Genomic DNA, 23,783 nt, shown 5'->3' with positions numbered 1-23,783 from the left:
TTGTCAAACATAATGATGATATCAACTGAGGACACCTGCTGGACCTCACCTGCCATTACAGCACAAAAGATACCTCAGAGGAAAAAAAGAGTTTTGTTTTTCTGCTGGCTGCTTGTACTTGCTGCACATGACAGGTCCTCCCTATCTACACACACACACACACACACACACACACTCACACTCCACCCTCTCTCCTCAGCTCACAGCAGCAGCACATCCAGCAGCAGTGGAGGAGTCAAACACCGCTACACCTTCTTCACCTGTTTGCTTTTGTTAACCGACAGACATGTCAGGATGGGATTTACAGTAGCCGTTTGTAATCAGCCTGCATGCGTCCTGTAAGGTAGGAGACACACTCTGACATCAGTAAAGGTCAACTTGCATCATTACTTATTCATACATAGGTGTTTGCTAAAATTGGATAACAAAAGGATGCAATCAGTAGCATGATTTAACTATTTCTGAAAATATCCATTGCTAGAACCTTTGTAAAACAAGTCAAACTACTTTTATTTTAAACAGTCAAAGCCAAAGTTAACATAATGCATCAATTTAAATTAAGTTTGCCTAACCGAGAGAAAAACAACGGCAGTGTCCTACAGCTTATTCACTTTTATCTCAGAATCTGCAGCTGCACAAAGACATGTATCATTTTACTTTCTTTTGGTCTTATGTGATGAAAAATGTGTTGTTTTAGTATAAATGTATAGTAAGTATAAATGCTCACAAAGTCGATACTTTGGGCATTTGACTTCTTACCTGATGTGTAAACAGCCAGTTTCCTAAATAAACATGCAAAAGGAGCTCACAAAATACACTTAACCAGTTAAGCCCCGAGCCTGTTTTTCAGGCCTCAGGCTCGAAAATGACATTCCCAGAACAATTTACTATATCTTCACTTCTAAAAGGGGTAACTTAATAATCTTTTTTCTCAAAGCAATGATAAACCTGTGAGTTGGATGTAGAACAGTCAGAATCAATATCGATTTTTTTTATTTTAAAGTAAATTCAGATTGAACATAACATATAATAGTAATAAACATTACTTATAGTGAAAACCACCCTTGAATGATGAGATAGTAGACTAAAAGCTTTAGGAATTCAAACTATAAAATATAATAAGTACCCTGTATCAAGATTGATGCAAAACAAGTGACATTTTACCTTTTTAGAGAGATTTAGAGAAAAACAAACAATTNTCTACGCTAAGGTAGGTATTTTTATAACCATTTAATATAATACGTCGACCAGGAACAAACAGACTTGTAATAAGTAAACTTTTTGGAATTAACCTCGTCGAAGGGACAGTCACACGAGGTGGTCAGACCTGTCGGGCCGTATCGGTGACCCCCCCAGAGTCGAGTGTGCCGGTTCGGTGTTCCGGTGTCCGGTGGTTGTGTCCTTTCCCTTTTTCTGTCTAGTCCAGAGTTGGTCGATGCTGTCGGTGTGTTACTATATGGGTAGACCGGCCTGGACCTCGTCTCGTGTCGCCATTACAAAAAACCAATTCACCAGGGGTATGGTGTTGAGTAAGAAAAAAAAGAGTTTATATATAACGCCTTAGTTACAGTATACATAACGTCGGTGACACCCCCCCGTCGATGACCAGGTGTTAGTTATTGTATTACCTTTATACATCACCTTAATTATTTAATGGGTCACATATTAGTAACCTTTATCGTACATAGAATCGAGATGGTGAAGATAGTCCTGCTGCCTCCGAGTCCGTCCTGTTTGCGGTCGGCACGCTCCGCGGGATACAGGTACACAATCGCTCTAGACGAGGTCTCGTAGTTCGCCACGAGGTGAGTCACCGGTAAGTATAGAAGAAATTCCAGTTCGATTCAGGAGAGACACAAAGAGAGAGATGAGCAATTCTATCATTCCAACATTTTATGTGTGTGTTGTAAACCCTGGTTTGATAAGAGAGAGACCCATCCTTCCCCGTCTTTCGCCAACAGGTGAAAAGAATTGGTAGTAAAGGATAGTCGACGTAGAGGATTTTTTTATTACTCCTATTTGAGGTTGCTTAGATTTATTTTTTTTATTTCGTATGCTGACATCGAGCGGGTAAATAAGTGAGTACGTACTCAAATTAGAAGTCTAACAGCTCTTTTGGGGCGACCATTAGAGACTCTTTACAGCTTTGTTGTCCTTTTTTGTTTTGTTCTGTGACACACCACGGTCTTTTAACATTCGTGCACAAAAGACAGGTGTTGTCGACTTCTAAAAATAGAGGAGGTGTTCAGAGTTTAAATTGTAGGACATTTGGATACATTTAGAGAAGTTAAAAAAAAGCTATAGCACCGTCAAACATCCTTTTGTGAAATGTGTTGATTTATTTAACTTTAGAAATGTTATTGCAGATTACAAACATTCTAATTGGGTTTTACAATATCAATAGTTATATCACTTAAATTCAGAAAGGATAAAAGAAGAAACATCTGACCTTTTTTTTCGAAGCATTTTTTATAAATTAACACAACGTAAGGAGAAAGCATTAATAGAACAAATAAATATTGGGGCCGCCCATTACAACAATCAATTGAATTAGCACTGAAGGTCTTAAGTCTCCACTAGTTTTAGAATATTCGTTACTATGTACCAAAAAAAATAAGTCTCCATTTGACTTTTCTGTAACTAATATAATGCTGTAATATAATGCTTTCCCACTCTTTTTGTCTGAAAATATGAGTAAAAATAAAGTTGAAAACAAAATTCTGCTAGATAAATGTCAGTACTGTGTGTGGCGGGTCTGGAGGACAGCCAGAGGGACAACAGGCTGATGAGGAAGCTGATTAAATCGGCAAGGAGGTGGGCCGCATCTGTCAACACAGCAAGACTGCCCGCAAAAAAGAGTTAAACCTGTCACTCTTGAAGAAACAGAACAGTCATGTAGCAATGTCTCTTTCTAGCAAACCCGATCTGATGAACCATAGCCTCTCGTCTCTGAAAACATTTGCAGTTTATTTAAAGAAAGGCAGGAAACCAGATCACTTCTGCTTTCCGGACAAGTGTTCTTTACTGCAGTGACATGGTGATGGTGTGAACGGCTGGCAGAGGCAGTAGATTAGGAGGCTGTTGTTTATGCATTCAATATATTCAGTTTAAAGAAGTAGATATGCATTTTATACTTTATAAGCCTTTATAGTTGCCAATATCTGTCCTGCATTTAAAGAAAATGTCCAGAATGTCATGTATTATCATTGCAGTGCAGCTCAGCCTGTTAATGGAGGATAAGAGCTGTGTTTGGTCATGACTCTCCACAGCACATTTCCTGACATAGACAGTTAGTTGTTCTATTTAAAGTAATAGCCAGCTCTCCTTCTCCCCTGCCTGCTTGTGACAACACCACATTTTAGCACTGAGGTGTAAACACTCAATGCTCTACTTTATATGACTTTCGCCCCTGCAGTATAACTGCTTTCTCTGCTATTATTCTAAAATGTCCACTTCCATACATGTAAATAAAGCAATACTGACTGTGGCCCTATTTATCATTTCATTTCATTTCAAACCTTTATTTATCCAGGTGTATCCCATTGAGATCATTGACCAATGTTTGGCTCTATGAAACCTGATGTACTTATATGATTCTGTTTTCTTCAAGGTTGTATCTTCCTGGTCGAATGTACTTACTGTAAGTGGCTTTGGATAAAAGCGTCAGCTAAATGCAATGTAATGTAATGTAATGTAATTGATCTCTTTTTCAAGGGAGACCTGCTCAAGTAGGTTCCACATGAAACATAAAAACATAAACAGAACAACAAAAAGGACATCATACAGCATCGTTACAGGGATTTACAATTTACATAACTATCCACATGAACAGGTACCAACAGCTTCCGATTGAGTGGCATCCAACCGAGCTTTAAAAACATTTAGTGGCACCAGATTGCTCAGTTTCCATTTCAATTGCAGACTATTCCAAGACAGTGGAGCTGCGCATCTAAATGCCATCTTCCCTAAGACAGTCCTAGCAGTTGGCACATTTAATAAAAACACAGCATGCGATCTCAGGCAGTAGCTACTTAAAATTCGCTGTGAGATTAGGGAGCAGATGTAGGATGGAAGTTTCCCCAACATGGCTTTGTATATAAAAATGTACCAGTGACTGAGCCTCCGTACAGTTAGCGAAGGCAAACCAGCCCTTGCATACAGGGTACAGTGATGGGTTAATGCAACATTGCCTGCTTATACGACACCTGTTCAGAAGGAGATAAAGAAAGCACACTATTTATCATACATGTGCAAGAAGAGGGCTGTGTTCAAATACAGGCATAAGTGTTACTTCTCGATAGAGGAAATAGCATTTACTGTATTTCTTGAGCTTATCAGTACAAACACAACCGACAATCCCTTATCTTAAAATTGCATCTTGGTTTGGTTATGTGTTGTTATGCATACTGCTGAACTAAATAAGTGTGTATATGTGTCTATATAGTGCAATTCTTGCAAACAAGAAATTCCCATGATCTTTTTTGTTACACTGATATTTGCTGGGATGCCATACTCCGGACACTTAATCCCCCACATTGTTTTGAACGTTCATGCAATCAAATGCTCTCATAGAATTTAAGGGTATAGAAAATAGGTGAAGGAAGTCACTTTTTAGGGTGAAAGGTTCATTTAACAAGCTTGATTTTTTTCTGTGGCTGCCCGACATGTTTCATTGGAGAAGCCCACCTTTAAGACTGTGAGGTCTTGAAACCAAACCCAGTATAAGTGAAACCAGAAAGTCCCATGATGAATTACATACCTCCATTGTCAACATTGTGATGATTGTATTCCTTTTTCAGCCCATTTCTGTAGTAGATCCCTTGAAAGTAACCATGTCTTGCTTACAGACTGTGTCGTACTTTCACAATGAAATGAGCCCTAGCAGAGTTTCATTCTGACTTCTCTCTTTCTGTTTCTCCCTGTCTCAGCGTGTGACTCAGATCAGCTCGGCCTCATGACTACAGGAATGTGGCTTGTGGTTCACAGCTCAACACCGTCAGAACTAAAGAGAGCGAACTGTTATATGTAAAGGCATATTAAGATGGCATATTAAAAAAATTTCATGAGGTGGAGCTTGTGATTCGTCTGCCTTTTGTTTGCAATTATTGAGAGTGTTATGGTGTCCGGTGCAGCTTTACTGAAACTGAAACACATTAACATATTGTTATGGATAATTTGGGGTCATTGAAAATAAACAAATTATGTCATGCATGTTTCCCTTCCGCATTGTGAAGGATTGAAGTCGACAATTACAAAACATTAATCTCCTTTGTTCACATGTGAGACTTTGTTTGAAATTTAAATGTTAACAATAGTGTTATCCTTATTCCTACAGCAACACTAACTTACTGCAAGGTTAAACTACTGAAAACTGCATACAGCTGTGTATAGGGTACAAGACTTCACACTGTAACACGGTTGGTGGCCTGTGTTCTGTTTTATGAAAATTCTGCCTCCATGTGGATACAAGCTGTAAGTGTATATACCAACATCTTTTAGTGTGGTACTTTTGGAAATTGACTAGATAGAAAATTAGATGCATAAATTAATTGAAATGAATAACACATTGTCTACTCTTTTTCTGCTGACACCATTTATCCATGCCTATTAAATAATAAACATAAATAATGAACTATTTTCCCAGGTGATGTTTTACCTCAGCAGAAACCAATGTCATAGACATGAAATATGTGGTTCATTAGATGTGAATTTCAAAGTGATAACAAACTAGTAAAAAAACGCGTTGAATCACTAATTCCACCAGGACACAAATTGATCTAATTTTTAGTAACAAACCAGAGAGAATTTTTAAATCTTTTAATATGTTAACTGGTCTCTCTGACCACAATATGATTCTAATCGCCAGGAACCTAACCAAGAGGCGATTTAGCCCTTCATTCAGGAAAAATGATTCTTTTGGAATTCCCAAAAACAAATATGAGACCTTTATAAATGCTGTTCAACATATTAAATGGGATGATCTTTTGCTGGGAATAGACCACGAAGACGACAGTAAAATGTTCTCAAAAACATTAGAGAGCACTATCAGAGATTTCAATTGCAAATTCAAGCAGAAAAATAAGAAAAACACTGTCCCTTGGATAAATGACGATATTTTAAAACTGATGAAAGAACGTGATCTAGTCCTAAAAAAATCAATCAAAACTAAATTAAGCCATGACAGGCATCACTTTGCTATGCTGAGGAACAAAGTCATTAAGAAGTTACGGAAGGCTAAGGCAGACTTCTTCTTGACTATAATAGACAAGGCAGGGGGTAATTCTAAAATGATCTGGAAACAGTTAAAACTATTCACTGGAAATAAATATAAGGAAAGAAAACAGCTTGAACTTAAAGTCAATGGAAAGTTTATAAACAATCCAGCTGACATAGCTGAAGTTTTAAACCACTACTTCATTGATTCTGTTGCAACCATTGCACAGTGTTTCTCACCTGACTGCATACATTTTTGTTATTTTAATACAATTGAGCCGGCTTTCAGCATAAGAAATATCACTGAATCTGAAGTTATAAAAGTGATTGGATCACTTAAAGCATCGAGAACAAAGGATATACTTGGCATGGACATGGTTATGCTAAAAGATCTCAGCACAACACTTTCTAATCCTATTGCCAAAATGATTAACCTCTCCTTCAGTCAGGGAATGTTTCCAAGTGTTTGGAAGCGATACGATAAGATACGATACGATAAAACTTTATTTGTCAGATCAAGTCTGAAATTTGACTGAAGCCAGCTATAGTTATCCCAATATTTAAAAGTGGAGACCCCATGTCTTCCTGTAACTATAGGCCAATTAGTATCCTTCCTACAGTGTCAAAGGTTGCTGAGAAACTTGTGTCTGAGCAAATCATTGACCATTTAAGCACTAGTACATTTTCTCTGCATCCTATGCAATTTGGCTTTAGGGCAAAATACTCAACAGAGACCGCCAACTGTTTTTTTACAGAACAAATCAAATCAAAAATGGATAAAGGTGGTGTTGTAGGAGCTGTGTTTCTTGACCTAAAAAAGGCTTTTGACACTGTTAATCATAAAATACTCATATCTAAGCTTTCCAGTTTTAACTTTTCTTCACAAACACTTAGATGGTTAGAATCATATTTGTTTAACCATTTGTTAAATTGCGATTGAAAGTGCGAAGCGGTTCAGGAGAATGGCAGCAAACATTAACCACACTGGAGAGGGTCTTCTCTACCGCCGGAGATATCGGCCCAATCCCAAANTGGTGATGGTGTAATCGGCTGGCGGAGGCAGTGGATTAGGAGGCTGTTGTTTATTTATTCAATATATTCAGTTTAAAGAAGTAGATATGCATTTTATACTTTATAGTATAAAATGCATATCTACTTCTTTAAACTGAATATATTGAATAAATAAACAACAGCCTCCTAATCCACTGCCTCCGCCAGCCGATTACACCATCACCATGTCACTGCAGTAAAGAACACTTGTCCGGAAAGCAGAAGTGATCTGGTTTCCTGCCTTTCTTTAAATAAACTGCAAATGTTTTCAGAGTCGAGAGGCTATGGTTAATCTGATCGGGTTTGCTAGAAAGAGATATTGGACTGTTCTGTTTCTTCAAGAGTGACAGGTTTAACCCATTGGCCTGGTCCCTAATCCACCATTCATATTTTCTTTTTTAAATAAATGGATTACAAACTGAATTATTTTTAACACTTTAATTGATATAACTGTGGGTAAAGTCACAACATATGCTTCATACAATAGAATAATCAGTGTTTAGGACTTACTTACTTGAACAGTTAGGCCTACTTCTTGTAGTGGCAGACACTGGACTTTTTAACCATGTAACCGTTTCTTTTAAATAATGCTAACCATTTCAACTTCTAATCTATTACTTTCACCAAACTTAGTTTATCCATTACATTTAGCTCAACGGTTAAACCAATAAATGTAATCCATTGCAACTATTCCAACAGTTTATTCATCATTTTACTCGCTACAGGGTGTACTTTGAGGGTTTTTGACTCTGCAGACTGTTTACATGCATAAAAACCTTCATAACACACAAGGGGAAGGGTAATAACCGGAAAAGCATGACATGGGAACTTTAAGCTTAACATTTCAACTATAAATAACTTTTAGTTCACCATTTGAAATGTTTGATCAAGCCTNCACCACCAGGGTCAAGCTAAGCCCCTCCCTCGCGTATCTCTGCAATAAATATGTATTCTTACATCAAAACCTTCTCTCCTGATTGAAGTAAAATAGGTTTATTAAGTGGGAAGATGAAGACAGATGTGCAGGAGCGGTGATGTTAGCAGACAAGCCAACAATTTAAGCTAACCCTAAGTCAAATCTACAATGCTCTTTGAAGAATAGAGGTATGGTAAAGGCAAGAAAGGAACCACCATAAGACTTAAAGGTGACCTATCATGCAAAATGCACTTTTGTACGTCTTTTCTACATGAATATGTGTCCCCGGTGTTCCAGGGAACTCACCAAGTGTCAGAAAACACAACCCTCTCTATTTTCCTCCATACCCAAATCTCTTAAAAAGGGGCTGCAACGGATCTCATACAGATTGATCCAGATTTGAACACTTCTATGACGTCACAGAAGTGGCGCTACGGCTATTGGGCCAACTCCACCAATCAGGAGGAGACAGCCACGGACATTGCCGTTCGAATGCGCTGGAGACGCTGTAGTACATATGCCAGGCCTGTAGATGGTGCTGTTCTCACAGAATCAGCCCGTGCAAAGACGGTGTTAAATTGAGCGAAATGAGGAATGGCTAAAATGCATGATCTGTTTGGTATTTTGAAAAATAAAAAGTATAAATATGCCTTATATAGGTATGGTCCTACACTACATTATTCAAATATAGCATGATAGGTCCACTTTAAATGAGGGATTTTATTTCCAAGCGTACCTCTCTCTGGGTCCTCTAACAGTCTGAGAACGTCACTGGCTCGGCCGTCGACAGTGAAACACAAATTCTGACGCAGCTTAGGCAGCTGGACTACAAAATGAGGATCTCCATCTGTCGGACCAGTCTCTGTCTCTGCTACCTGAATACCACCAGAGGATCAAGGTTTGGATCAGACGTTCGACTCGCTGCCCTGACCTGTTTGTGCATGTCTATTTATCAGAATAAGGTCACTTTCCCGCCCTAAAGATTGAGATTTCTTTGTTTAATTTTAAATCTCTGACCAAACTCCTATCTTTAAAAAATATGGTTTAAGGTACATTTCTTATTATTTTTAAATGTGCATTAAATCCCTTAGCTTAAGGTTAAGGTTTGTTTATTTGTATAGCACATTTAGCTTACCCTTTATATACAGAGTCCTACTCTGAGCGGGGGATGTGTGTGTGCACTAATGTTCATGGAAATCTAATAGTTGTCAGGATAATCTTCTTCAACAAAAAAATTGGAGAACTATAAATATCATTATTATTTATCCATAGGGAGCCATGTGTGTTTTCAAAACTGTTCTTAGCAATCCATTTAATATTTATTTAAATATTTTTGTGTAAAGAGAATTGCTGAAATTCAAAGAATTTTAAGGATCAAAACTTTCCAAGTAGGGCATATTTTAATTCAAAGTTTCTATTAAAGTATTTATGTATAGAATTCGTTTTTTTTTTTATGAATGAAGTTTCACATTTTTGGCAAATCCCTGTTCAAAATCCACTAAATATTGCCAAACCGTGTCCTAGATCACAATTTTTCCTGTTTGCATAGATAACAGATATTGAGACTTGACCATGTTTTTGTGATAGAAATGATTGAGTGAATTTAGCAAGTAGATGTGGCAGACGAGATATGATTAAATCTGGCCTACAATCTTTTGAACCTAACTTTTTTTTTTGCGATTCAGAAGATAAATACTATTTAGATGAAACTGATCCTGACCAAACCGCTCCTAAAGGTTAGTTTTCTCTCCTCAGGTGCTGCAGTCCCTCCAGTACGTGGACAGCAGCGGGGCGGTGCAGCTGAAGGGCCGCGTGGCCTGTCAGATCAGCAGCCACGAGCTGCTTCTGACCGAGCTGCTGTTCGAGAACGTCCTGAGCCCGCTGGCCCCCGAGGAGAGCGCCGCCCTGCTGTCCTGTTTGGTATTCACGCAGAAAACACAGGTGGAGCCGCACATTACCAACACACTGCAGGAGGTAAGGAGAAAGGAAGCTTTTCTTGCTTTTATCTCATGAAAAGCACAGATTTAAAAATGACAGCCCTGATGTGTGTGTGTACTGACTGTGTATAAGACTCTGCCTTCTCTGGGTGACTCACAAACGTTGACACACTTGTACTCAGTTTAACATTGTACATATTTTCCCTGCAGAAAGGACACTAAGAGCACTTCACCCGACTCATCCAAGCCTCTCTCACTTATTAATACACTCGTCTGTCTCTGTCAAATTCGCCTCTGCTGTGTCGGTGTGTGTTGTGAACGGCCCCCTGATACATGAAAGTGCTTTATGAGGTCCTGAATTAGTGATGACCTGAGCTCTGTAGACCTGCCATAGAGGAGCAGCGGTACATTTTGTAAAACAGATTTCTTGAACATCTCCAAGAGGAGAGAGAGTGATGCATTTAAAGGCTGCTTGTAAAACTAAAATCTCTCTTTCAGGCTTAACCTTTTCTTCTAACCCCCACCTCTCTCGTTCTCTTTGTGTTTTTCTCTCAGGGTATCGATCGGGTGCTTTCAGTGGCCAAGCGTATTGGAGAGCTGCAGAGGGAGTGTGAGATACCGCAGACAGCTGAGGAGTTTGTTGGCCAGTTCAAGTTTGGCCTGACAGAGGTGGTGTACTGCTGGGCCAGAGGCATGGTGAGGTTTCACTCCCGGTTATTGTTTTCGCCAGGTGTAAGTCTGTGCGGACATCATGTATTCAGTTGTGTTTGCCTGTGTGTATCTGTCTGTCTGTCTCTTTCATTCAGAATAGTTTAAAAAGCCATTTTATTGTCTGCCCCAGTAATAAAAGGCATTTCCAGCCAGGCACTGAGTCTCACCTAACCTGTAGCACTTTAGTTGTTGCAATTGATTTAGAGTTCATTTAGACTCTGGTATTAACATGCAATCTGTATCTTGGTGAGAATACATACATGTTAACTAAATATAATAATAATTTCGGCCTTTCTTCACTTGATCCTGTCTTTAAATTGAGGGCAGGTACTTTCATAGTTTGTAGTGGGTACAGAAATCATAGCTTAGTGTGATCTTAAAGGCTGAATATTTAATATCAACAATGTGAATGATGTTTTATCCCCAGCAGTAGTTTTCTTAATGGGATATCTCAAAGGCAGCTTGGTTAAACTGGTTGTGTTTAATCGTCAAATAACCTTCTGATATCTCTTTTTATTGTTTATTGTTTATAATACCGTATGATATCCCAAAGCTTGAGTTGAGGCTTATTATGTCTAATTATTTATTCAATATTATTTTAAATAGTTTTATTGTATAAAAAACTTAGCACTGGCAATTACATAATATTAAAACACATACAGACAGATTTGTATATCCCTCTGGATGTATGCTATAAAACTTTATCTCCTCATGCTCGTGTTGCACCATGTCATGTCTCACCTTGCTCCTGTCTCTCTCCCTCTGTCCCATCACAGCCGTTCGCAGAGATCGCCCAGCTGACCGACGTGCAGGAGGGCACAGTGGTCCGGTGCATCCAGCGCCTGGACGAGGTGCTGAAGGAGGTGCGCCAGGCCGCCCGCATCGTGGGAGACTCCGTCCTGGGTAGCAAGATGGAGAAAGCCTCCCTGGCCATCCGCAGGGACATCGTCTTCACCGCCTCCCTCTACACCCACTGAGGAGATGTGTTCTTTTGTCTGAAAGGTGTTAGAGGGATGGCGAAACATGTGGGGGAGGTGAAGTGGTGGTTTATGTTAACAAGAAGTGCTGTATGTGCCTACAAAACACGTCAAAGTTTACATGAAAATTCCTGACCATGAAAAAAGGGAATGATTTTAACCACCAGACCAAGGTAGAGACTGTGGGAATTAAATCTTGATTGTAATTTATTGTACAGTAATAAAATAAATCTGTATTAAAACACACATGGATTGTGCCCACATATTTGTATACATAAAAAATGAAAGATGTTTTGAAATGATTTGCCTGCTTCTCTTACATCCTGCTGTAAAGACCTCAAGGTAAAATGTGCCATCTGAGGACAACCTGCGTGAGAGGAGAAACTGAGGTGGTGTAATATCATGCAAGGGAAGAAATCCGTGGCTCTGTGTTGAGCTGTGATGGGTTGCTCCATCACAATGCGTGTGCAGTTTCGCAATCCGAGCTGTCGCTTTAAGACAACGATAGCTTTGTGTCTGATTAATTCAATGTACGGCGACGCGTTAGTGGAGAAACCTTATTAGACTGCCGGCTGCACAGAGAGAGGAGAGGGGGAGCACTGCGCGCTGCAACACAATTAGCCTCACTTAGGGAGAAAAACACTTGAAGTTATAATAAGGTGTTTTTGAGATGATGACATCTTGAGGATGGGTTGTTCGGAGTAAAACAACTGCATCGAGAAAAGAGGTTTTTTTTTCACCACCAGGTTTGGAGTACATCACAGAGGAGGACAGAAGATCGGAAGGCATGTCGTCGGAAAAACACGGTGAGAGGTTTTCATTGGGATGATCGGGCGTGTTTTGGAGCTTGAGTCTAAAACCCTCTGGAGATTTTACAATTTGGGTCTTTTTTTTTTTTTTAAATGGAAATAATTTTCGCTTTTCAGGCTGACCAGATCTTTCTCCTCCAGCTCCCCCTGTTGTCAACATCTCTGTTTATCTGCACAGCGCTGCTTCTATATGATGCTGCACCGCTGTGTGGGTGCAGACCCGGGAGGAAAGCTTCATAGGGCCGCATAATGCATCCAGCGTGCTCAATGAGAGTTAAAAGGGACATTTTCATGATTATATGTCAATCACATGTAGATTATTTGATTACCTCTCGGCTTGAAAATGTAGCAACTTTTCATGATATTCACATGACACGGTGCGGTTTATCCCGGTTTTATTGTTATTTTTTCCTTTTGTTTCCGAGTCTCATTATCATTATTACGCACAAGCCTACGTACGTTTCTCCTGACTGTGGACATCAGTGTGGGTGTCCGCTGCGCGTGCACGTCTTCACTTGCGCGTGTTTAACAGCCTTAATTAATAATCATCCTACACGTCTGCGTGCATTACCATAAAATAAGCATTTTGTCTTTCCAGCTTGCTCTTCGATTATTTTAAGACGTTAAAGCGCCAACTACCGATGGAGCTCAAACGGCAGATTTACAGTAGGCCTACAGAACAACATATTAAAAGGTCATAATGAAAAGCATTTAAAGTGGCCATTGATACAGTAAATGGCAGACTGTACAGGCTGCACATCTGCCTGTTGTCTCGTGTGTGGCCCTTTATCCATCATTATTGCTAATTAAACATCAGCACCAGGCCTACTTTTTATTTTATAAGGATGCAGAACAGTGCTTATCAATTTAAATACTGTAAGGCAATGATGCTTTGCAGATGTCTCAATGGGAATGATTTAGGTCTGTTTAAAATGCACTGAAGCTCAGTATTATGTTCTTTGTTGTCATTGTTCACCCTGCTGCTTCCATTTTTATTTTATTTATGTATTCTTAGGGACAATGCACATTGATTACCATCACTGGACGTGTTCCAGTGTCAGCCTAAAGGCTCATTTTCTGAACTGGTGTCCCTTGGGCTGATGGTAAATTGTCCATAAAACAACAATTAAACACACAACATGTGAACACAGAAATTGAAACTTGACAAAGCAAAACAGCTGAAAAGGATAAAAGAAAGCTTAGTAGAGTAATGCAATGTAGGATATTTTAAAACAGGCAGTTACACTAAACAATGTTAAGAAGAAAATCAGCACAAACAAGTTAAATGTGACAACACAAAATCACATAATATTGCATAAGATGATTGAAAGCAGTAGGGACACAATCTGACCAACACACAAAAACAGGGCACAAAGGGTAGCCTATGCAGCTAATTTATGATAGCAGGCCCTTTGTTGTTGCTGTTGCTTTGTTGTTCGTTCAAGATTTTGTGCAAATTAACAGTATAGTCACTTAAACATACAGTATATTTAATGGAAGAATGTTCCAAAAAAGCTCTTATTGTAAAAGCCGGCTGAAAGATGTTTTCCTCTTTGGGACAGCTACAGTATGTTTTATCTAACCTGGGTTAAATTACACCTGCAACGTGTTCACACACTCTTAGTCACATGACTCTACATTGTCAACACATGCCAAGCTATATTCATTGTACTTGATATTTTATCCACATGTTTATTTTATTCTTCTGCTTCACATTCCTCATAACATCCTGTTTAGTCTGTGCCCTTGTACTTAAGTGTCACCGTCATAATTAGAATAATTGATTGAGTGTTGGTTTTGCTATATTTTGCATTTAATGCATTCAGGTTGTGGACGGGGATTGGCTGGGACTATTTAGCAATGCAAGTTTGAAAAAATAATACCACCTATTCTTGCAGCAGCTCTCTCCTATAGGGAATTGGCTCAGGAACCAGAGGGTTGCTGGTTCAAGTCTCCAAAACAGACAAATAGCACAGTGTGGACTTTCAGAGGTGCCGGTTCACCTCCTGGGTAAACGTTCAACTATCTAAAAAAAAAGTCATAAATTAGTAATTTTAATTTGATCAATAACACTTGATTTCTGTTTGTAAATCAAAGTGGTAAACCATACTAACAAAGATTTTTTGTTTTGAGAAGATGGTCCTTTTTAAAATTGGAAATACTTTTTTTCAGACATTTTACTGTCTCCACCAAATCCACCATTTCTCAGCTTCTACTTGGGATTCCGTAGCCTTTAAACGGAGAAACACCAACGTGTGTCTTGTCCTTCATGTTTGCCAAGCTGCTTGCCCTTTGAAAGGTCTCCCTTCCCTCATGCCAGCTCCTTTCCCCTCTTGTATGTTTTTGCTCCGCTTCCTGCTTGTGACAGCATCGGCGTTACGTAAAGATCGTCCCCAAGCACAATGCGTCATCCCTCATCACTCAGCTTCTTCGCTCTCATCCCATCAAACCCTTCCTCCTCAACGACGTCTTCTCTTTATCCTCACGTCCCTGTCAATCTGGATTACCGTGCACCACAGCCACTTCCCTGCTGTGAAAACACAAAACCCCCTCAGTCATTTTCAATGTTAACTAACACAAAGAAGGAATAAGGATGCTTCAGACAGACAGACAGACAGACCATAAGAGGACGTTTTTGACATTTCTAACCACTCGTAAACAACTTTTTAATGGGAGAAGGAGAGAAAAAGGCCTTTCTTCTCTGGAGGTGAACATGTCAATCACTGTCATCATTAGCACACAGACTACACATGTTTTTGTCTTTGTGGAGGAGGTTGGAAGTGTCACTGAGGAGCTTTGGTCTGTGTAATTGTTTCTTCCCCTCCTCAGCAGTGAGATAAGACATAATACATTCAACATGCACACAAATGTGTTATAGTGCTTGAGTTAGATAACATGCCCTCACTCTTACATCCGTTTATTTTCTTCCTCTGCCTTTTTCTATTTGTGATCCTTCTCCTACCTGCTTTGTTCTTATCTTCCCTCATTCTTCTTCTTCTTCTTCTTCTTCTTCTTCTTCTTCTTCTTCTTCTTCTTCTTCTTCTTCTCTCAGGTCTTGATGACTCTAGCCGTCAGACCATGCAGCCTCCTCCATACCTCCCCGGCCCGCAAGACCCAAACGTACCTCAGCATCCCAACATGCAGCATCCACCCGGCACCCAACCCAACTACCCTCCTCCCCCTCCTCCCCCGGGCTCAGATGGATATCTCCAAGAAACCCAGTTCCACTGCGGCCCGATGGGACCTCAGGGGGCCATGCAGGGCTACTCGGTCCAGACCCAGGGCCCCGGGGGCACCATGCCTCACGCCCCTGTAGGGTACCTCCAGCCGGGCTACCCGCTCCAGCTACAGCCGTGCACAGCTTACGTACCTGTCTACCCCATGGCATCGGTGAGTCAGAGAAGAGCTGAGTGCTTTGAAAGATTTCACAGGTCTGACATCAGGCTGCTGCAGAATTACACCAGTCTCTCTTCAGTATACTTTGACCTTCTTCCCACCTCATTTCACAGCTAGTTTGTATATTTTCCATCCTTCACACTTTATATTACAGGTTGTCCTAATCATTTACAAGGATCTCTATTGGATAGAACATATATAGTTTGGTATAAAACAAGAGGGAAATGCAGAAAAAAAAATACATCGTCTACTATTTTGTTGCAAAAGGCAGACATTTGTCTATATAAAAATGGTTCTTTAAACATTAAAAACATTTACATAAAAACACAATAGAAGATCCAATTAAAGGGACAAGCTAACTGGGGAACAAAATAAAACTAATGGTAGACGAGTACACCTTGGCTCCAGCTCACAATATAATAGCAGATCCAAGGACTGAGTGTGCACTTTTTATAGAACAAATGCTATATCATGCCCAGGACGTGAAATGAAAGGCATTACATCATCATCAGGCAGCATTCAGCTGAAAACGAGCTAACCATGGGCGCTGAATTGGCATATTCTTGAACTTGCGCATAATTTATTTTATGGATTGCAGTAACTGTGCTTTTTATTATGTTATATTATGTGCTGTCATGTATGGTTGATATGGTTCATAAACTCTGTGCAAAGAATATTCCCCATACGGGCAATACAAATGTAATTTATTGCTTCATTGGGTAATTTCTGTCTGGGGAGGCTCTGTATTTTAATGAATTATTCCGAAGTCATGGAGATTCAAAGTGAATACATTTAGACATAAATAAAAATAAATCTTATATAAATGGTTTCCCTTAACAGAACTTTAAACTTTGCAGGGCAAATTGCATCTATATTTTTTGTAAATTAGTACAAGAAAAACACAAGAAAGAAGAAGAAGAAGGCTTATCTTAACAGTTACTTGATGATAATAATGTTAATGCAATTTTCTATTTAAAACCAAAATGAAAAAATTAGAAGGGAACATCATTTTTCCAAAAATACAACATGGGATGAGCGGATGTTTACTTTATGTAAATATCCTGCTTATATTGTGTTTACAGAAAATTGGCCTTTCAATAGTATTTGTATTTGCCAGACAGTTAATAGATTTGTTTATATTCACGGTCATCTGTATATTTTTCTTACACTCTAATGCTGATTTATTTCTATTTTGAGATGTTTCTATTTTAGAATTGTTTATGTCTACTCTTTTAGTTTGTTATTAGTGCGATGCCTTGTTTTGTTTTATGCTGCTGCAACTAAACATTTTCACAAACTGAGATGAATAAAGTACATCTTATCTTATCTTATCTTATGTGAGTAGTCATTGGTTTAGTAAAATAATAGTTGTAGTTTTGTACAATACTTATTTTTCAATAAAGCTGCAGATGTTTGTTTAGTAGATAAAGCCATTCACACAATTTCATCAAACAAGTGAAAGTGATTTTGTTCTCACCACCAAGTGCATGAATTGAAAGCGAGAGCTGGGGATTAATCCTCAAATTGAATACGTTCTTATACTGTCTATGATTCTTTGACATTCCCTACCATGTTGCTTATGGAACTTCTACATGTACGACTCTTTGATACATGCAGAGACATTGCTCATGCAGCTGTCCTCTTTGACTGCGCCCCCTTGTCCTGTGTCTTTTGATATGAAAGTACTTTGTAAACTGCTCTGTTATTAAAAAGCTCTCCTACTTACTGTCTGTCTTTCCCCTCCCTCAGGGTCAGCCCTACATCCAGGCGGGGGGGGGCCACCCTGGGATCCCACCCGGACAGATTCATCCCATGCAAATGCCCCCCGGAATCACCCTGATGGACCGCCGGCCGCCCCACGACTACCTGCCCATCGCCGTGCTCACCACCGTCTGCTGCTTCTGGCCCACAGGCATCATTGCCATCATCAAAGCAGTGCAGGTTAAAAACACTTCATCATATTTTGCCATCTCTGAGCTTTATTAACATAATGCCGCCTCCACCAGGGAGACTTTGTAATGTAAATGCATCTTTGAGTCATTACACCCTTCGTTTTATGTTCAGGATTGTACCTGCCTAAAGAATGACAGTGATCAAAACTAAATATTGTAGGCTATCTATAAAAGTCAGATCATATTTCTTTTAGTCACACCTTTTGGGAAAAACACCCACATATGGGAGACAAATGGGGGGTGGAAATGTCCAGCCATTACTGGAAGACTGTTCATTCTAAAGCAATACTTCTTCCATGTATCACATGACTTTGAGCTAAAGTTTGATGAAAATTGTTAATTGCAAAGCGAATTAACATTAAGTCTTATTTCCAGGCAAATTTAAATGATTCAGTATTGTATTGTCAATCCAACTTATTTATTCAAACCGTCTCCCTCGCTGTCAGCCATTGGAAAGTCTGAAGAGCAGCAATGCATTGTGGGGTATTTGAGTTGCAAAGTCAAGTTACATTTCATACTCAAGAAATACTTGCAAATGTAGTATACATCCGGGAATATCTATACACAATATCCACATAGTATATAGTTGAAATGCTCTTCATACTAGGCAAGGCCAGGCAAGTTTATTCATATAGCACCTTTCAAAACAAGGCAATTCAAAGTGCTTTACAAAAATGAAAGACATTAAGAGCATTAAGAAACAGTGCAGCAGAAACATATTATAAAATGTCATTTCAAAACACTCATTTAAAAGCAAAGATAATCAAAATAATTAAAAATAATAACACAGGTAAATGAATAAAAGTTACAGTGCAGTACTAAAAAAAACTGCTTTTCCTGACAAAGCAGGCGGGACTCTGAGGTGAATTACAAATTCTGACAATGTACAGTATGTTTTCAATACCATTAAATAATGCACAGCCAGACATAAAAGGTCTACAGGAGAAGCAATCTGTCACTGCAGGATTTATATTACACATTTAAAGAGAATTTATCTTGACTCATTTAAAAGGCGTTAAAAGGCCCATGTTGTATGTTGGTCATGTTTAGTTGAGCGTGATGTGAGAAATGTAAATATAGGTCTGGTGACTCTCAAACCTCGTGATGCCTGTTGTTTGCCACTGTAACGGCAGACTGTGCTGGCCAACATACACAACACACAGTTCTCATTACGTAACTGCACCATTGTCGGTGCAACGGGATAGAATGGATTTTATCCTCTGGGCCTGCTCAGCTGGCTTTGAGTTAAGTTGAGCTGACAAGGCATGGACCCACCGGTCTGAGCCGTATATGTTGTTATGGTGTGTTAATGTTGTGTGGAGTGGCCTCTTTCTGCACATTCAGCCTGTGCTGCAGTGAAATCGATCCATTCATGGTGCTTTATACTCCCTCCTGCTCCCACTCGTGCATCTTCTTGTTACATAATCCTTATTTCTCCTCTCTCCCACACACCCATCCCCTCCCTCCTGCCTCACTTAGGTGCGCACGGCGATAGCTAGAGGGGACATGGTGACGGCGGAAATAGCCTCCCGCGAGGCTCGCAACTTCTCCTTCATCAGCCTGGCTGTTGGTATTGCCTCCATCGTGCTGTGCACCATCCTCACCGTGGTCGTCATCATCGCCTCGCAGCACCACGACGACGACTGGGATCCTTAACTCCTTGCAGTGTCAGACAAATGGAAATCATGGCGTTTACATAGCTAACTACTCTCAAGCGTTTGGAGGAAATAGGAGCACTGAGAATGCACACAAACTGCTATTGCATCGCTGGCACACACACAGCTCCGACCTAACCTGCTGCCATCAAACACACGACCAAAAACAACCAATCACAGCTGATGTTCAAACGCCAAATACAAGCATCTGTCAAATGAGGCCCAGTATTTCTGTTAGTACAGCGAGTGCTTAATATTTACACTCTGAAATGAGCTGCAAAAGGGAATCTCCTTGTTTTAACAATTCATTTGATGCCCATTAATTCATACATAGGATGTTAGGTAGCTACTAAATTGGACCCAGATTAATTGTTTTTAGGATAGTTAAATGCATATTTTAGTCTTACAAGTACATTTGTTCTTTTTTTTATAGTGCCATGTTGAAGCAGTGTTGATTTGCAGAGTTGTATTATAAGCTTGTAGAAAGTGTTAGATGGGGTGATCAATACACATTTAACACACCTAATGGAGACTGGACTGTGTCTAATGTAATCAAACACAGAGTATTTATTTGAGATTCATTGTTTGTATGTTACATGGACACTTAGGCTGGATGAGATGATACATTATTTATGAAATATATGTTTTTTTATTTATTTAAATATCTGTTATGTATTAATTTGTTCAATGCAACGACTTTCTCTGCTCTAATTTACATTATATCACTAGTTGTTGCAGCTATACAACACTCTGAAATTGGCTTAAATTTGATATCTGATGGTGATGCACTTTGTAGTTACAAGACGTTACGATGCAGCTGCTTACATTCATAGTTTTATAGTGCATGATAAATATACATTTAAGCTAAAGGGGTGTCCAGTGCAATAATAGCTGTTGGTGGGAATATTTCCTAAAGTACAAATGTGAGGTACAGTATTTTAGTACAAGCTACTGTCAAAATAAGAAATGGAGACAATTTAGATAATTGAATTTTAGGTTTGCAAACTTTATTTTTGCAGTAATTTAGAAATGTATTTGCCTATCTTGTGTTGCACATCTCTTAGCTATTTAGTCTCTCAGACACTGTATATGAAAATGTAGTGCACCGTTAAACTTAAGAGGCAACATAACCCTGCATGTCATCCTCAGTTTGTCTCCATTTGTCTTAAATATTGAGGTTTCACTGTTGTAACAAAACGAGTCAGGGTTCATGTCACAAAAGAGTGTGGTCTCCAAAATGAAGCAGCAGGTGTGCTGTTATTTATAAGAGCCAACATGGCCGTAACGTTACTGTATGAACTATGACCTGAGGTTTCTGGGGTTATGGGAGGAACTGAAAATGAATGTTTCCAATAAGAGAGAGATACATTATTAATGCCTATACTGTATTGTAGCACTTTCCGCTCTTTGAAATCTTTCCCTCTCTGTCTCTATCTTTTTTCCTATCAACATGAGTTATTGGACCTATTCATATTTCCCTTCTGCTACCCCTTTTTCCTCTGTTGGTCCCTATGATGATGCTATTTTTAAAAGAGTTATCCAGAGATATTTAAAATGATGTTTGTTGAACAAAAATAGACAGTATAAATGCAGTTTATTCTGTAGTATATATTATGTTATTGTTATTATTGGCAACGGCATTGCATTTGATTATCACGTATGTATTATATTAAGTAAATCTGGGCACATATTTATCAATCTTCTAAAAACTACAATTAATATTGCTCCTAAAAGACAGCTTAGTAACAATAACGTTTTGTGAAGTGACTTCCTCCTTTCTACAGCCTGTAACTTTTATTTGATTGATCACATATATGCACAGATACCAGGATTTACCCAATAACTGCCTTATTACTGATTATTATTTAAAGGAATAGATTAGATTTTTTTTATTTTCCAGCCGAGGCAGGAGAATTATCTTCGATCTCACCTTAAAAAACAATCAATTTTACTCAGTGAGTAACATTGTTTTTCTGCCAAAACATGTGATTTAATAATTATATGACTGTTCAGATAACATATTATTAATAGCTGAAGCCTTTTTGAAAAAATTGCTTTTATTAACAGTTGAACTTTGTGGGAATTATGCTTATTCGCCATCTTGCAAAGCATTAGATGAGAATATCAATATGACTCTTTGTGCTTATCCATTCATCGTCTACTTAAAAACTAATAATTTAAATTAGTGAGTAGGGGTAAAATTAAGGTTTTTAACACTTAAATGAATACTTCACCTACAAAATAACCAACTGTATATAAATTATTCACTGTTTTACCTGAAGTTCTTTAGGAAAAGTTATTTTCTTTTCACGATAAATGAAGAATTTTAGAACCCGGTGAAGTTCTCATTTAAGCAAAAAGAAAAATCCCTTTTAGCCGTTTGATAAATAAACGCCCTGTGCTAATATGATTGACTGAGTGATATTTCAGTGTTAAAAGAGTAAACGAAGCACAGTATTGTTTAGTATTATAATTGTGCAGAGGGCTCTGACAGTGAGTGTGTGTCTACTGCATAGAGTGACTCTTAGCATATCTAGTTTATACAGCGCTAGGCTTCATCTCCCTGTGTGCTTTCTGATGTGACTTAACATAGCTGTTTATACACAGCTGGGAGATGTGTACTTCATTTTTATTTTTGAAATTATTATTTATTGAGCTTGTAAACGCGATGGGTTGCTTGTTTCAAAGAGCCAGAAATGTCCTGTGTACATGTGGTTCTCTTGAGGTTTATTATTATAATTATGTTCATGGCTGTGTTGCACATGCGTTAGTTGTTTCTGACTTCAGTTGTTTGAGTAATGAATAAAAGAATCATTTTTTGGTTGTGAACGATACACTGTTGAAGACTGTATATATTTTTTCTGTCTGTTTTCCCACTCTCCTGTCTCTCCATCCTCTCTGTGTCTCTGTGGCCTTTCCTCTCTCGTCTCATCACTAAGCTATTTATAGTTGCCCCGGTTTTTCTCCTTCTCTGTCTCTCTTTTGCCTCCCTCTATCAGAACATGAACTACAGTATCTCTCACTATCTGCTGCTTGATCACATTGTGTTTTACAGCGTCTCATTTTTCCTACATTTAGCTTTCATTGCTTTTTGGTCATCATCTTTGCATCAATAGGATTTGTTTGCCTTCCCATCCAGGAAGCATTGGTCTGTCAGAACGGTCTATCACTTTGATTTGAACTGATATATCTTGATAACCGTTGGATGTAGTGGTTTTTTTGTGCCGGCATTCATGGTCCCAAGAGGATGAATAATGACTGTCTGAATTTTCTACAAGCGCCACCATGAGGTTGACATTTGTGGGTTAGAGTGCAATGTTCCATTAGGCCAAGGAAAGGTTGACATTCGATGTGTAGACAAAGACAAGAACAGAAGCATGAAGGGAGATAAAAAGATTTCCCTTGATGAACCTGTGCAATGATGCTGAAAGCAAGCTAACACGAATCATTGGCTTTAGTTTTGTGACTATATTCCCTCAAATGTCAGCAACAGAAGCGAAACCAGACTGTGTCTTTTTCTGTGTTTTCACACCTCTGGTTTTATGTGTGTAGTAGGAGTAGATACCTATGCATTTGTGTGTGCAGCATGCTGCAGGTTTCTCCCATATTACCAGCGACTACCCATCAGTCCCGGTGCTGTTGCCGAGGTGACAGCCCAGCGAGAGAGCTGCAGGATGACACAACACACAGCGAGGCAGTAAGCGTGGCTGACCCGGGAGAAGCAGGGTTCTGTGATGGAGGAGAGAGGCGTGCAGCGCGAGGCCACGTTAAACGATTCAGAGATGCTGGCTGTCCTCGGGAGGCTAAATGGCCATCTGTGATTCTGCACACACAGGCTGGCTCAGCTCCCACCTTCAGTATCTCCATCAAACCTCTTTCTCTTGGCTATATTGGTTACCCTCACTTTTTTCTGATAGGATTCAACTACAAACCAATGTTTTTGCTGAAAAACAAATGTAAAATAGCTACACTGCTAGCCTCTTGAGACCCGGAAAAAAGGTTTTAATATTTAGAGCATCTATGTTTAGCATCATTTGAATTCCAGAGAAATATCAATAAATATTTTGTTCTCAATATTTTTTAAATATTTATTTAAAAATATGTTTCCTGCAGTGGACATGGGGTACATCTTTTCTACGAAACACAGATTACAAGGTTCTATTTGGA

At 39.0% G+C, this 23,783-nt stretch overlaps 3 protein-coding genes across 4 annotated transcripts in view; all 3 read left to right on the top strand.

The window, feature by feature from the left end:
• Window positions 1-232: 232 nt before the first annotated feature.
• Window positions 233-23,783, top strand: part of sytl2b (synaptotagmin-like 2b) — a 47,036-nt gene continuing 23,485 nt past the window's right edge. The window contains exon 1 of one of the 2 annotated variants that reach the window (XM_010793909.1): window positions 233-343. The gene's annotated coding sequence lies outside the window, so the exon portion shown is untranslated. The remainder of the gene's footprint in view (window positions 344-23,783) is intronic. The other variant, XM_010793908.1, reaches the window with a different exon arrangement.
• On the top strand, window positions 7,176-12,050 carry LOC104965407 (helicase SKI2W-like). Its single transcript, XM_010794361.1, has 5 exons — window positions 7,176-7,247; window positions 8,997-9,077; window positions 9,935-10,153; window positions 10,672-10,812; window positions 11,604-12,050. Exons 1-5 carry the CDS (start codon window positions 7,176-7,178, stop codon window positions 11,802-11,804), a joined length of 714 nt encoding a protein of 237 aa, XP_010792663.1. The 3' UTR covers window positions 11,805-12,050.
• Window positions 12,221-23,653, top strand: prrt1 (proline-rich transmembrane protein 1). The gene is made up of 4 exons (XM_010793905.1): window positions 12,221-12,610; window positions 15,666-16,003; window positions 17,759-17,950; window positions 19,441-23,653. The coding sequence occupies exons 1-4, from the start codon at window positions 12,592-12,594 to the stop codon at window positions 19,615-19,617; spliced, it is 726 nt and encodes a 241-aa protein (XP_010792207.1). The 5' UTR covers window positions 12,221-12,591; the 3' UTR covers window positions 19,618-23,653.

Source organism: Notothenia coriiceps, unplaced genomic scaffold, assembly GCF_000735185.1.
Source record: "Notothenia coriiceps isolate Sejong01 unplaced genomic scaffold, NC01 NC01_scaffold00037244, whole genome shotgun sequence".
Classification (NCBI taxonomy): Eukaryota; Metazoa; Chordata; class Actinopteri; order Perciformes; family Nototheniidae; genus Notothenia; species Notothenia coriiceps.
This window is presented reverse-complemented; position numbering and strand designations above follow the sequence as displayed.